The sequence below is a fragment of the Protopterus annectens genome, chromosome 12.part0 (genome assembly GCF_019279795.1).
Source record: "Protopterus annectens isolate FY-2018-M chromosome 12.part0, PAN1.0, whole genome shotgun sequence".
Taxonomy (NCBI): domain Eukaryota; kingdom Metazoa; phylum Chordata; order Ceratodontiformes; family Protopteridae; genus Protopterus; species Protopterus annectens.
In genome coordinates, this window is record NC_056746.1 from 1,362,514,000 (window position 1) to 1,362,528,691 (window position 14,692).

General features: G+C 44.4%; 1 protein-coding gene across 1 annotated transcript in view; it reads right to left on the reverse strand.

Moving 5' to 3' along the window:
• Positions 1-14,692, reverse strand: part of ADRM1 (ADRM1 26S proteasome ubiquitin receptor) — a 420,397-nt gene that overhangs the window by 231,930 nt on the left and 173,775 nt on the right. The window contains exon 7 of the mRNA XM_044090413.1: positions 4,374-4,627. Within this exon, the coding sequence (XP_043946348.1) occupies positions 4,374-4,627 (254 nt within the window). The remainder of the gene's footprint in view (positions 1-4,373; positions 4,628-14,692) is intronic.

The window sequence follows — 14,692 nt, forward strand, 5'->3', positions numbered from 1 at the left end:
GCCATGACCTTGGTAAACACTCTGGGGGCTGAGGTGAGGCCGAATGGAAGAACCCTGAATTGATAATGACTGGCTCCGAGCCGGAAGCGGAGAAACCTCCTGGATCGTCTGTCCATCAAGATGTGGTAGTACGCATCCTTGAGGTCTATGGAGCACATCCAGTCGTTCTCCCGCAGAAGGGGGAGAATTGATTGGAGAGTGACCATCCGGAACTTTTCCTTGGGTATGAACAGGTTCAGAGTGGAAAGGTCTAAGATGGGTCTGAGGTCCCCGGTTTTCTTTGGCACCAAAAAGAACCTTGAGTAATAACCCAATCCGGACTGATCTGGGGGACGGGCTGGATGGCTCTTTTTCTTAGCAGCTTCAAAATCTCTGAAGCCGCTGCCTCCCTCTGATCGGGTGGGACATCGGGGAGGTGTCTGGTTTTGGGGGGAAGATTTAGGAATGGAATGAAATAACCTCTGGATATGATACAGAGCACCCATCAATCCGTTGTAAGGGACTCCAGTTTGACAGGTGTCCCGTCAACCGCCCCCCGACTGCCTCCAGAGAGGGACAGTTGGGCAAGCCCTCAGGGCTGTTGCGCGGGTCTGTCTGAGAAAGGTTCTCTAGACCCGAAATTACACGGCCCCCCTCTGCCTCTGAGCCGGCGTCCACCTTGTCCTCCTCTGCCTCTAGAGGACGAGTGGTCCGCAGCTGGATGGGATTGCTGAGACTTGCGGAACCACAGCTTCTTTTGCCCCTCTGATTCCTGGAGAAGGATCTTTGGGGACTAGAGAAGCAGACTCAGACGGCAGACAGCGTCTTCCCGTCCTTTTTGCTTTGGACCAGCGTATTGCAAACGGTCTTGCCGAAAAGAGCAGAACCGTCAAAGGGGGCATTCGCGAAGGACGCCTTGAAGGGATCCCCAAAGTCGCAAAGACGGAGCCAGGCATGACGTTGTAAGACGACCCCTGCTCCGCTAGCTCTAGCGGCTCCCTCTGTAGCATGGGAGAGGAGCCACATAGACATATTAGAGATGGACTTCAGAGTGACCATTCGCCTCGCAAACACATTCTTGTCTCCGACCGACATGGACTCCGGGGGGGCTGCAGCGTATTCCTTGATCAAGTCTCGCTGTAGCCTGATGGTACGTGCCATATAGTTCAGCGCCCTTATGGAAAAGGTCGCTGAAGCAAACATCCACTTCCCAATCCGGTCCAATGCTCGAGATTCTTTATCTGGCAGGTGGACCAAAGAACTCTCCTGAGTGAGTTCTTTCTTGGTGGCCGCCGCCACCAACATGGCATCAACAGGGGTTTCCTTTGGCCCACAACTGTTAATCTGTGGGGGGACTGAGGACTTTATCGGGACGCCTAGGGATTGGCTCCACGGTGTCGGGCTCCTTCCACGCCCTGGTGGTAATTAAGTCCACCAGGGGGTTGGCCGGAGGGGACACCCAGGAGGTAGATGGGCCTGCCTCAAACGCCTCCAGGAACACGGATTCATCAAGGGAAGGTTTTTGGGCAGACCACCCCCCTCTAATACGCAACATTTCCATGATGTCTCCAAAGGAGACATCTTCAGGGGGTGACCTTGGGGAACCCTCCCTATCATCTAAGTCCGTGTCGGTGGTAATGGACTCGGGGGAGTCCAGGTGCCTCCTTTTACACCGTTTCCGAGGAACCTCCTCAGTGGGGCTATCCGAAGAGGGCTCGTCCACGGGTTGTTCCTCCGCGGGAACTAGCTGGAGGGCTTGGGCAGGCTGTCCCGATGGTCAGATGATGGAAGACAGACCCTCATAAAGTGGGGGTACGGGTGGATCCGAAGCCCGAACCGGGGACCTGGAAGACCGCGACAGTACCCTCTCCACTACCTCAAAAGCCGAAGGAGAACCGTCCTCGCCAGCCTCTGAGAGCAATCTCCTCGGCTCCAAGGAAGGGATCGGGGTCGGAGCCGATGCAGTCTGCGCCGAGAGAGGTGCGCTCCGAAGCCAACAGCTCCGAAGACGCAGCAACTCCCTCGGATCCGACGCTCAGCCCTCGGCCCCGAGAGCTTGGATCAGACAAGCTTGAGGGCATAGTCAGCGTCGAAGAGACCAGCGCTATAGGAGCCGACAAATCCCTGGGTCCGAAAGGGCCCGGATCCGATGACTCCGAGATCTGAAAACGAGTCGGAGAAGGAGTGATCGGGGCAAACATGGGGGCCGCACTCCCCCCCAGAGGGGGGGGTGGCAAGAGCACCCCCATCTGCATTTGGGTCTGCAAGAACCGACGCATCATCCGATCCATATCCGCTTCGGAGATGCTTCTTGTTGACCTGGAAGAGGTAGTCGAGGCGGGCCGGGAGGGCCACCTCAGCGACCTCGAGGGAGACCGATCCTCCTCCTCCGGCGAGAAACTAGGCGAACGGAGCCGAGAGGAGGATCCAGAGACACTCGAAGGAGACTTAGCTGCTTTAGCTGGCGGAGCCGAGGGTTGAGATTCAGCCCGCCTTTTATGGGATCTATGTCCCTCCTTATCCTTGTGTCTCTTCTCTAACAGAAGAGGCACTAGTTTCCTCAGAGCTCAGACCCGAAGAGGGAGGTTGAGTCCCGGGTTGAGCTAAGGGAACAGAAGGCACTGGGGCCACCGAGGCAGCCGGAGCCCGAATGGGAGAGGAAGAAGAAGCTGACTCCTGGGGGAGCTTTCCCGCCAGGATCAGCTTGTTCTTCCTATCCTGAAGTGCCCAGGGGGTTAAAGGCCGCACAGATCTGGCAGGCCTCTGATAGATGGGCTGCCCCCAAGCACAAAACGCACTTGAGTGTGGCCATCAGCTGGGGAAAGCTTGTGGCCACACTCAGTACATTTAGAAAAACCGGCCTTAGGCCCTTCCGACATCCTAGCACTCACACACACACACCCAAACGCTAAGGGGGAGTGAATAAAGAAAAACTAACTACACCACACCAAAACTAAACTAGCACAAAAGGGAATCGAAAAAGGGGCTAAGACCACACACACAAAGATTATAAACTCCAGAAAAAAGGTTATAAACCACCAACGATCTCACCCAGCCAGGAGCTCTTCAAAGGGAAAGCTTCTTCAGCCGCGGCAAAAAACGATCTGAGGTAATATGGTTGGTAGCAGAAGATTATGGGTAGGGGGAGGAGCTAGGAGCTCGGATCTTGGAGCTTGGAAAGTTGCCGGCTCGGATCCGATACCCACAGGTTGCAGAGCAAATGAAGTAACTACTTCAGATCTAGGTATAAATCCCTATGTCACAAGATGGGTTGCCAACTGGCTCACTGACAGAACCCACACTGTGAAAGTAGCAGACTCCAAATCCGACTTCAGACCAATGACAAGTGGAGTACCACAGGGTTCAGTCCTGGTTCTCTCCTGTTTGGTATCTAATTCTCCGAAGTACAGGCTAACAAAGAAGGCCTTTGGCTAATGAAGTTCGCAGATGACTGCAAACTAGGAGCCATAATCAAAACTCCTAACGATGTGGACATCCTACAAAAGGGCCTCACTGAGACAGATGCCTGGTGTCAAAGCCATGGCCTCATGCTCAATGCCAAAAAGTGCATTGTCATCCCCTTTGGTGAAAACTCTGCACCCATGAACTACAACATAGGCGGTAGTATACTTAACACCGAAAGTGTGATAAGAGACCTTGAGACACAGGTGGACAGTAGTCTCTCCTTTGATGATCACATCGCCAGAGTAGTCAGGAAATCCTTCTATTTGGCACACCTCATCACAAAAGTTTACTCATCCAGAAAAGAGAGGTCATTGTTCCCCTCTACTCATCACTCATTAGACCCATTATAGAGTACAACGCCCCTTTTGGTATGTACCTCACAAGACCTCTACAACAACTGGAAAGGCCGCAGAAATACCTCACAAAGAGGATTACCAGCCTCAAACAGATGCCCTCCGCAGACAGTCTCAAAAAACTCCAGCTTTACTCAGTCGCATATCACTCAGAGGTGATCTCTGCCTAACATACAAAACTATGTCAAACCCAGAGCTGTTGGACATGCTCCACTTAAAGAAATCCCAATCCCTCAGAGACAGTGGCGCAGGAAAATAATTTTCTTGGGTGGCAAAAGCCAGGCTACCTTTTTGGCTGGGCTTGTATAGGCCCCAGGGCCGATAGCCTAGTACCTACCTATGAACCTAAGACACAGCAAGGACAGATACTTCAGACCTAAAAATGAGCTATTAGCAGAAAAGTGGTAATCCATTTCATCACTTCAGGCAAGAAGATTAAGGACTGAACAGGTACATTTGGCAGCAAAATCTTCATGTAGTAGGGGCCATGTTAATGAAGGTTAAATTTAGTGTTCATCAAAAAAAAAAAGGTAAGCAATGCAATTCGGTAGGATGAGTAAAGGCCAAGGCTCTTACCTTGTGGCCCTCCTTCTGAAGACGCGGGTACATTCATGCTAGCTAGAATGTTCTGAAGGTCACTCAGCTGAATTGGCTGAGTAGGGCTGCTTGCTGTTGCTGATGCAGTGCCAGAACTTGCGGTAGGTGTCACAGTCGGCGGTACCACAGGAGCTGGAGTCGGAGTCGGAGTAGGTGTGGGTGTGGGTGTGGTACTTGCACGTGTAGATGGTGTGGTGGATGATGGAGTCACAGCAGCAGACTGGCTGCGGGAACTAAAATAAAATTAATATGGTCACAGATTACAGAACACATTGCATTTCAACAAAAGCGACTTCCTTTTAAAACCACATAACTGTTTAAACAACTGGGCAGCAACTAGAACTCCAAAATTCAAGGTTTCTCTAGAGAGAGGCACTTCCATACATCCATGTACCTAGAACTCAAAGTGCTAGATAGCAAAACTCCACCAATTACACAGTTCCACAAGAAATGCAAACTTGTTAAATCTAGAAGCCATGTTCTCAACAACAAAAAAGCTTATAAATCTTTGTGATGTCAATTCTCTGCAAGGCGGCGGCAAAGGATCCTCTTAACTCTTGGCAGTGAAATATAAATGGTTTGGTATGTCAAGTTACACACCTAAAAAGGAATAACAGTTGTAAACAATGAATAGTGTTCAACAGATGGACATCTTCCCAGAACTTCAACAGAAGAAGAAAGAAAAGTACAGCAGACATAGAAGGTACTCACCAATGACCGTGGGTATACTCACCAATGACCGTGGGTATACTCACCAATGACCGTGGGTATACTCACCAATGACCGTGGGTATACTCACCAATGACCGTGGGTATATTCCAGTTTAACTTCTATAACAGGTTCCTTTCTTTCTGGACCTGCACCAAACGCATTATCTTAACATTTTCATAGCAGCTTAACACATGCGAGGGACCACAACTTAGACAATTTCAGTTTTGCGGCACAGTACCGGAGGACCCTCCATTTTTACTACACTTTCATACTGACAGCTACATGCCCAAATTATCAATAGAAATGCACAAAGGTACTGAAATGTGAAGTGCAGAAAAAAAATTCTAAAAATCATAAAACTTCACCTTGGCGTAAGGGAGTGGGCTGTAATCTGAAGCACAACACCCTCAAAGACCCGATGCTACGAGTTTTTCATTTAAACTATACTACCTTAGATGTTCTCATGCAGCAGTTTCTGTGCTTCTCAGGTAGAACAAAGAGCAATATGCAAACTGAGTGTGGCAGACAGTTTCAGCTCAAGACACTTGCAGAACAACTCAGCCGAAGGATGACGTTCAGCCATTGAAGAGCGCTTAGTGCGGGAGCGCTGTGACTACCAAGCGGATGCAGGAGTGCTGTGGTCTACAAACAAATGAAGCATCTTTATCTTTAATCCAGTAACACTGGTGTGGACATTATTAAAGGTGCAATTACAAGTCAGTTCCATGGTACACAGGGATAAAGCTCTGGGTAGTAGTCAGACACAGCCTTGCCTCTTTCCCCTTGGGTTAACTCCTCATGGTTTAACTCATTACAGCCATCTGACACCTCCAGGTGCATCTGCAGTTGCATCCTAGTGATGCTTCTAGGTGTCGCATGTTGCTTGTTCATATTTGCATCAATAACCCCAAAGCCAGGTTACATACCAAGTGTTACTCGTCCTCTCTAGTATAGAAGACAAGCAGACTGTCTACTTCAATTTATGCATCAGGATGGTCAGCAGCATTACAAAATATAAACGAACTGATTAACTGACACTACACATACAAACATGCTTACAAACAGCTTACTGCAAAATGGCAGTCAGGCTTGCACATGCTCAGTATTTATACACTTGTGCAAGCCCCTATAAAAGCTTTTTAAAGGCATACATATATACTGAGTTATATCCTCCCTCTTAAATAGATTGCCCTCAATGAAACGACACTGGAATAAGACGAGCAATAATATAAACAGCAGAAAAACACAATGTTCACATCCAAGTTGCCGTGCATCTGTAACATGGTCAGGAAATGCAACCTGATCTAGTAGTATAGCAATCAGAACTGGGTTTAGCAACAGGGAGAGTCTTCGGTGAACAACTTGCATTGGGAATTTCGGATCTCAGGAACAGGGATATTTACTGGAATGTCCTCTGGAACTGGAACACTGGATAACTCACTCCGAGATAAAGTCTCTCTCTCTCACAGGCTAGGTATTGTGGTACAGGCTCGAATCATCATCAAATATTTCCAGTTCCACCTAAACTCTACTCCTTGCGATTCCACAATGTACGATCTTGGCTCTGGACATACCAGTTTTCACAATTCCAATCCGGTCATAACCTCTGCACATTTGCATTCTCACCGTCTCTCCTTCACGTATCTTAAGACCTCTGGGCTAGGCGTTTCTTCAACAGATGGGCTTTCACTGAACTCTTATTCTTAGCACTTGGAACCAATAAAATACTGCTGACTGGTAATGTGGTTCTGGTAGGTCTTGAAAGAATAAACTACTGCTGACTAGTAATGTGGTTCTGGTCTGTCTTTACAGAATAAACTACTGCTGACTAGTAATGTGGTTCTGGTCGTCTCAACAGAAGTCTCTGGGCAGGTAAACCAAGATGTTTATCACGAGGAGTATTTCTGAGATTCCCGAGATTCAAGAAAACATCACTCTTGTCTGGTTTCAACTTCTCTAGTAACTGTTTTGGACTCAGAAGTGCACATTCTGCCAAACCATTGACTACGGGTACTCAGGACTACTCATAACATGGATAAAGTCCCACTCTTCGGAGAAGTTTTTGAATTGCTGGCTAGTAAACTGTGTGCCACTGCCAGAAATAACTTTGTGCGGACTACCATGGACTGCAAAATGATGCTTCATCTTCGTAATGACAGTACTGGACGTTAGGTTAGGAAGTAGGTTAATTTCGAGCCAATTAGAATAAGAGTCTAACACCAAGTAAATATTGACCATTCCATTCAAAAACGCCAGTAACTACTGTCGACCAAGGTATTTTAAAAATCTGGTTTAGATGAAGTGGTTCCTTCTGCTGATGTTCTGTGTATGTAATAGTACAAAGCCACAAGATGAACGTGCTCTCTCAATGTCTTCTCACAGAAGGCCACACTAGTCCTCTTGCCCTTCTTTTGGTAGAAGCACTTCCTGTGTGGCCACAATGCAAGACAGAAATATACTCTTAGTGCAAGGACAATGGAACAATCATTTTTGGACCTTTCATGACGATACTATTGTCAGACAAAATCTCATCTCTGTAAAGAAAATAAGGTTGCACTTCTTGAGATAAACTAGATTGCTTTGACGGCCATCCTTGATTGATAAACTAATTGAGTTTCTGAAGAACAGGAACTGTGGCTGTGTGACTTCTAAGCTCTTCAAGACATGTGGAACAAAAATTTCTCACTTCCATGACATCAAAATCAAGTTTCTCATTTTCATGCTGATCAGTGGTACTTCTGAGTAATCTGGATAATGTATCAGCAAGATAAAGAAGTTTGCCTTTTTTGTAGACACGACTGAAATTGTACTTCTGCAATCTCATCATCATACATTGCAACCTGGCTGGAGCTGCATGCATAGGCTTTCTCAAGAGAGTGACTAAAGGTTGGTGATCTGTTTCAATCTGGACAGCTCTACCATAAATATAATCATGGAACTTTGAACATGCAAACAATTAAGAGCTCTTTATCTGTGCATACTGCATTTCAGTTTGGGATAGAGTTCTGGACGCAGAGGCAACAGGTTGACCCTCTTGAAGAATGACTGCACCAAGACCAAATTTTGAAGCATCACAGGAAAGAACAACTGGTTTGTGAACATCATAATATCTGAGAGTTGGTGGACTGGCAATTCTCCGTTTCAACACATAAAATGCTCTTTGGTGTTGCTCCAACCATGACCAGGATACATCTTTACATGTCAGCTCTCTAAGCGATGCTGCTAGTTGGCTTAAATCTGGAAAGAAATTCCCTAGATAGTTAACCATGCCAAGAAAAGCAGCGAAGAGGTTGGACATTGTCTGGAGCTGGCATCTCAAGAACAGCTGTTTGCTTGGAAGGGTCTGGTCATAAGCCTGAACTGGTAAAGTGACCAGCTTAAGTGACTTTTCGTAACCTGAACTTTTGCACTTCTGAGGATTCAGCTTAAAATTCACTTGACGTGCTCTTTCCAGAACTTTGAAGTTCCTGTCATGCTCAACTTCACCATTACCTCCTACTAAAAGATCTACTATAATTGCACAAGGGTACCCAAAAAAATATCTGTTGCAATGCACGCTGAAAAGACTTTATTGGCAGAATTTATCCCAAATGGCATTCTCAAAAATCTATACCTGCCAAAATGAGTACTAAACCTAATAAGCAACGAGGATTTCTTGTCAAACAAAATTTGCCAAAATGAACTCTCTGCATCCAAGACAGAAAAAACAGTGGCATTTGGCATCAGTGCTGCAACATCGACTGTACACATTGGATGACTAGGTCTTTCCAGTGGTTTGTTCAAATCGAGAATCAATACATATTCTGATATCATGAGCTTTTCTTATGAGCTACCACCATGGAAGACACCCATTCAGTAGGTTCTTCAAATGGACAAACTACACCACTTTATCTCGGCTTTGACTCTGTTCTGCATAGTTACTGCAACTTTCTGGGTTGGCCTGACAACTGGGCTACTATCTGGGTCTAACTTCACGGAATACACAACTGGAAGTTTGCCTAGTTTGTTTCTGTTTTTGAAAAGATCAGCATAGGTAGAGAAAATATACTGGGTGAAATTGGAGCAGTAGTCTTTTAAGCCAACATCATGGACTTCCCTATTAAATAAAAACAGTCCCATTTTTAAAAAGTCTCTGAGCCCTAATAATGACTGAACGTGCCTTTTGACCATATAAAATAAGTCATAGCTTCTCCCAGCAGAGAAACATGAAAGTACTACTAAGCCCTCGGTTTGAACCTCTTCACAACCATAAGCAACAAGCTTTGCACACTTTGCCAAATCAAGCTTTTCAACAGAACATACTGTAGCAAATGTTTCTTAAGACAACATTGCACTTTGAACCTGTGTCAACTTTGAGCTCTAGGGGTCTTCCATTTTACCCGAACAGTACAAAATACTTCATTCTTTCCCCAAACAGTACAAAATACTTCATTCTTTGCCCATAAATCTACTGCATTGACTTTTTATTTTATTTTACATTTGTTAACCAGGATGGTCCAACTGGACAAGGTCCACTTACAGTGGAGGCCTGGGGAGAAAAGCGCCACTTAATACAACAGACAATGATAATAATACATAATGTAAAGACTTTGTTATTGAGCAGTATTTTGTACATAACAGAACAGTACACAAAGACTGTTCAGCAAGTGAACATTCAGTTAGTCATCAAAATATACAGACAGAGATCACAACATTTCAAATGTCAAGGGATACCATTTGTTACTTCAATTTTTACCGAGGGTCTGACAATTCGGGAGAAGAGAGAAAGATGGTGGGGTAGCACACACTAGGATTAACACATGGGCATAGCCAAGAGCTAAGATGAGCCTTGAGAGCTTTTGAATTGTTTGGTATTAGGTTCACAAGTCACTGAGGGTAGGAGATTATTCCAACTTTTTGCTATACTGGGAGAAAATAGAGCTTTGCCTGCTGTGTTGTTGGCTGTGGAGATAGATAGGAGAGACTTGTTGCAGAGCAGTGGTCGATTTGGAATGTAGTCAAGTCAGTAGTTCCCTAAGGGCTGGAGTTTTTTCAAGATAATTTTAAGTTGTTATAAGCTATAACTAGTTGGTGGTAGGTTATTAACTGTGGGAGCTCAAGCCACTGAAGTTGCCTTAGAGGAGGAATACAATGGTGTGTTCTAAAGAGGGAATTTGTTGCAAACGTGGCGATTTTGTTATAACGCTACTCAAGTTTCTCCAGGTCAGATTTTCTAACATAGGTGAGAATAGGTGCTGCATACAAGAGTGTGTAAAGAAGGTGGGTTTGAGCTAGGGTGACCCGAGCTTGACCTGACAGGAAGTCTTTTTGTCTGTATAGAGACCCCATTTTTTGTGTACCGTTTTAATAGTTTGAGAGATATGGAAGTCAAAGTGTAGGTTATCTATTTTGACACCAAGCAGCTCGGGGTGGAGAGAGGATGAAATAACAGTTCCATTATTGGAGGAGATAGAGAATAAGTGGAGTGGTTTTTGATTTGTTTGGGGTAAATAGTAGTTTCGTTTTTGTTGGGATTTAAGATAAGTTGAATATCTGTGATCCACCTTTCTACTGAGGTAAAAGATTCCTGGGCGAGATGCTGTAGGGCGGTGAGATTTGGGGCGGAGCAGATCAGGGTGGAATCGTTTGCATACTGTACGAGTGAAAACTGTAGGGTAGAGGGATGTAGATTACTGGTAAAGATAGAAAAGAGGAGTGTACCCAGTATGGAACCTTGAGGTACACCAGTGGATGCTGGGAGTAAAGATGATATAACTCCTTGCCACTGCATGGCTTGTTTTCAGTCTGATAGACAGTTTTTAAACCATGCAATAGTGTTAGGGACAAAGGATAGAGAGGTAAGAGTATCTATTAGAATAGCGTGGGAGATCATGTCAAATGCTTTGGAGAGGTAGAGGAATATAGCAGATACAAATCTGTTATTTCTATGTTGGTTAACCAGGTTTGTGAAAGAGAGAAGGGCTGAGGTTGTACTATGGTGTGGGCGGAAACCATGATGTGTAGAGGTGAAGAGTCTAGGAAGTGCATGACCTGAGAGTGTACGCATTTCTCAAGTACCTTTGATAGAGAAGACAGAATGGCTATGGGGCAATCGTTAGAGAAATCACAGGAATTCCCACCCTTATGAAGGGGAATAATGTAAGAGATTTTCCATAGTTGAGGGATGTGGGATTCCTGTATGGAGTGTTTGATTAAGTTTGAGACTGGGCAGGATAGAGAGTCGGCAGCCATTTTCAGGAAATGAGCAGGTATACCATCTGCTGCAAGAGTAGTGGGTTTAAGTTTTAAGAGGTATTTTTTTTTTTATTGTTGAGGTTTGGACAATAGAGAATGTAAAGGGGGATGAGTTGTTGGTATGGATGAGTAGCTATTTTTGGAAAGTTGAGTTGATAGTAATTTAATGGATTCAGTAAAGTGGTGAATAAATTGGACGGCTATATCGTTATCTGGTTTTGTAGAGGTGGAGGTGGAAGCTGGTGTTGTTTTTCCAGGTTTTAGTAAGGAGTTTATTGCATACCAGAAATTTGGGGGGTTATTGGAGTGTTTATTTTGTATATCTAGAAAGTAGTTCTGTTTATAAAGCTTTGTTTGTTTTTTGACCTGATTCCTAAGGTGTTGACAGTTTTGTATGGATAGACTAGTGTTATCTTTCTTCCAGGTTTTCCATTCCTTGTCTCTGCTTTTTAATAGGGCTCTAGTGGATTTAGTACCCCAAGGAGCATAGTGTTGCTTAGCGCTAATTTTTCTTACTGGGGTAAATGAATCAAGGGTGTTAATAAGAGTGCTATTAACATAGTCCACTGCTTGGTCTAGGTCAAGGCTGCACAGTGGTTCCCAGTTACATTTTTTAATATAGTGTTGAGGGTTAACACTGCGATCGTTTCTGACTTGTCTATAGACTGTGGGCTTGGGTAAGTTAGTACGTTTTCATAGGAGGAACGTCGGGAGATGGTCGCTAAGTCAGTCAGGTAGACTACCTGCTTTGGTAATTATGTTCAGGGTAATTTACTAATGTCCAATCTAGTTTAGATTCCTTATGGTATTGTTTGTCTACTCTAGTTGGTTCAATGAGTTGAGAAAATCCATACAGGTTGACGTGGTTAGTGGGGGGGTGTTTTTTTTTTTTTTTTTTTTTTAGAGTTACAGGCTAGCCAGTCAGTGTTAAGGTCATCTAATAAAACAGTTTCCTGTGGGAGATTTTATTTTGACCATTGTAGAATCTCCCCAATTATCGGAGCGTTATTACCTGGAGGGATGTATGCACAGAGGATACTGAATCTCCCCAATTATCGGAGCGTTATTACCTGGAGGGATATACGCACAGAGGACATTGATGATACTGAATCTCCCCAATTATCGGAGCGTTATTACCTGGAAGGATATACGCACAGAGGACATTGATGCTCTTTTTCTTAACAGTAGGACAGAGCCTATGATCACAGCAGTATTAAATTTAGGTAGAGGAGTTAGTAGAGGTTGGAGAAAAATTGTATTTTTATAGACAACTGCAACGCCCCCACCCTTCTTTCCTGCTCTATCTAGCCGTAGGATATTATATCCTGGAGGGAGAATTTCTTTGTTCGGTGTGCTGGGTTTTAGCCAGGTCTCTGTTATGGTAAGGATGTCGGGGGAGTAGTGACTTATGAATGCGTGTAAGTGAGGAAGTTTGTTTGATATACTGTGAGAGCATCTGTTATGGTAAGGATGTCGGGGGAGTAGTCAGTTATGAATGTATGTAAGTGAGGAAGTTTGTTTGATATACTGCGAGAGTTAAGATTGATGAGGAGTAGATCTGCAGTGTGTTTGTTTGGGGGTATAATGTTGATTGGCCCTGGATTGGGGTGTATATCCCGAGGTAAGGAGGTATTTCTTTAATGAAAGTTGAAGCTTGATAATTTGTAGAATATTTATGTGGAGTTTACTTGATGTTTTTCTAGTGTAGGATACGGAGACATACTTGTTACATAAAAATAGTATTGTGTTGTCACTAAATAAAGAGGAGGCTATAGGAAAGCTTGTGTGTGTAATAACAGGTGTGAAGGTATGTGCTGTATGGTAGGTGGTGTGTGTGTGTGTGTGTGTAAGGATGTAATGTAGGTTAGAGTTGTGAGAGTTAGTAGGAGAGATGAAAGTGAGGCCTGCATAGCTTGGGTTTTATGGCATTTGGATGCAAGTGGTAAATTAGGGGTGTGGTTAGGGTGGCTGCAGGTGAGTGGGGGTTAGAATAAATGTAGAAGTAGTAGGGGCGGTTGGAAATTGGGGACAGGGCATGGGAGCGGAGTGAGCAAAAGAAGCGAGTACAAGAGAAAAAGTATGAGTAACTGCAGTTCAATAAATTAAAGCAGGATGGTTTATAGCTATATTGTAAGGGAAAGTAGTGTAGACAAAACCTTTAACAGTGTTTTTTTTAGCAAGGAGAGGAGTGGGAAATCAACAGTTAAATAAATGGGGAGTATAAGTAGAAATAACTACCAGCTTTAGGTAAAAACATTGGGAGGTTAATGTTTTACAAGCTTTTACACTGGTAGGTGCTGCCACCTAGTGGCAAAAGGAGACAGCAAACAGAAAAGATAAGCTAGTCTTATGTTACAATTTATCTTAAGTTAAGAAACTAGAGGGGGGAAGAGTGGCAAGCGGACTGCGGTAGGCTGCTACAATGTGCACACGGAAGGTCAGACTAACACATATAGCTTTGGGCAGCACAGTGGTGCAGCGGTTAACATGGTCGCCTCACAGCAAGAGGTTTTCCGGTTCGATTCTCGGCTGGGGTGCCTTCTGTGTGGAGTTTGCATGTTCTCCCTGTGTTCACGTGGGTTTCCTCCGGGTACTCCGGTTTCCTCCCACATTCCAAAGACATGCATTTGGAGCATTTCTCCCCGGGCCTCTGCTGAAAACAGGCTCTGTGGAACCTAATCGGACATTCCCGGTCAACAAATGTTAAATTAAATAAATAAATAAATAAATAAATAAATAAATAAAATAAAATAAAATTACATTGCTGACCAAAAGTTAAACATTTTTCCTTTTAGCCACATGACTTCCACCACAATTACGACAGTTGGCAATGAAACTGGGTGGGTGCCCATTCTTTGAGTTTGCTGACTCACTCATGCTTCACTGAGACTGTGCGTACTCTGGAATTTGCTAGAAAGCTACAGGGTTTCCCGGGACTGTTCAAGGTTTACAGTTGCTGCCATGTGCTTGGGCCTGTTTCTTTCTACAGAGTGCTGCATACTATCAAACACTGGCCTTAGAAGTTACTGGAAACATGCATCTTTCATTTGTAAGCATATGTGTGCTTTTCTGTAAGCTCATATCGGACAAATCTCAATGGCCTTATTCAAAGTTAAATCACTGTCGAAGCAAAATCTTTCTCACAGCATCATCATTAATGTCACACACAAGTCTCTTATTAACTCATCCCTTAAATCATCAAATCTGCACATTTTAGCCTAGTTTCTCAAATCAGTTACACATGCTGCAAAAGTTTTGCCAGGCTTTTGATCTCGTGTAAAAAAATTAGTGCCTTTCCACTGTAATATTCATTTAGAGGTAACATTTCTCTAAATTTACATTTTAAGCACTCG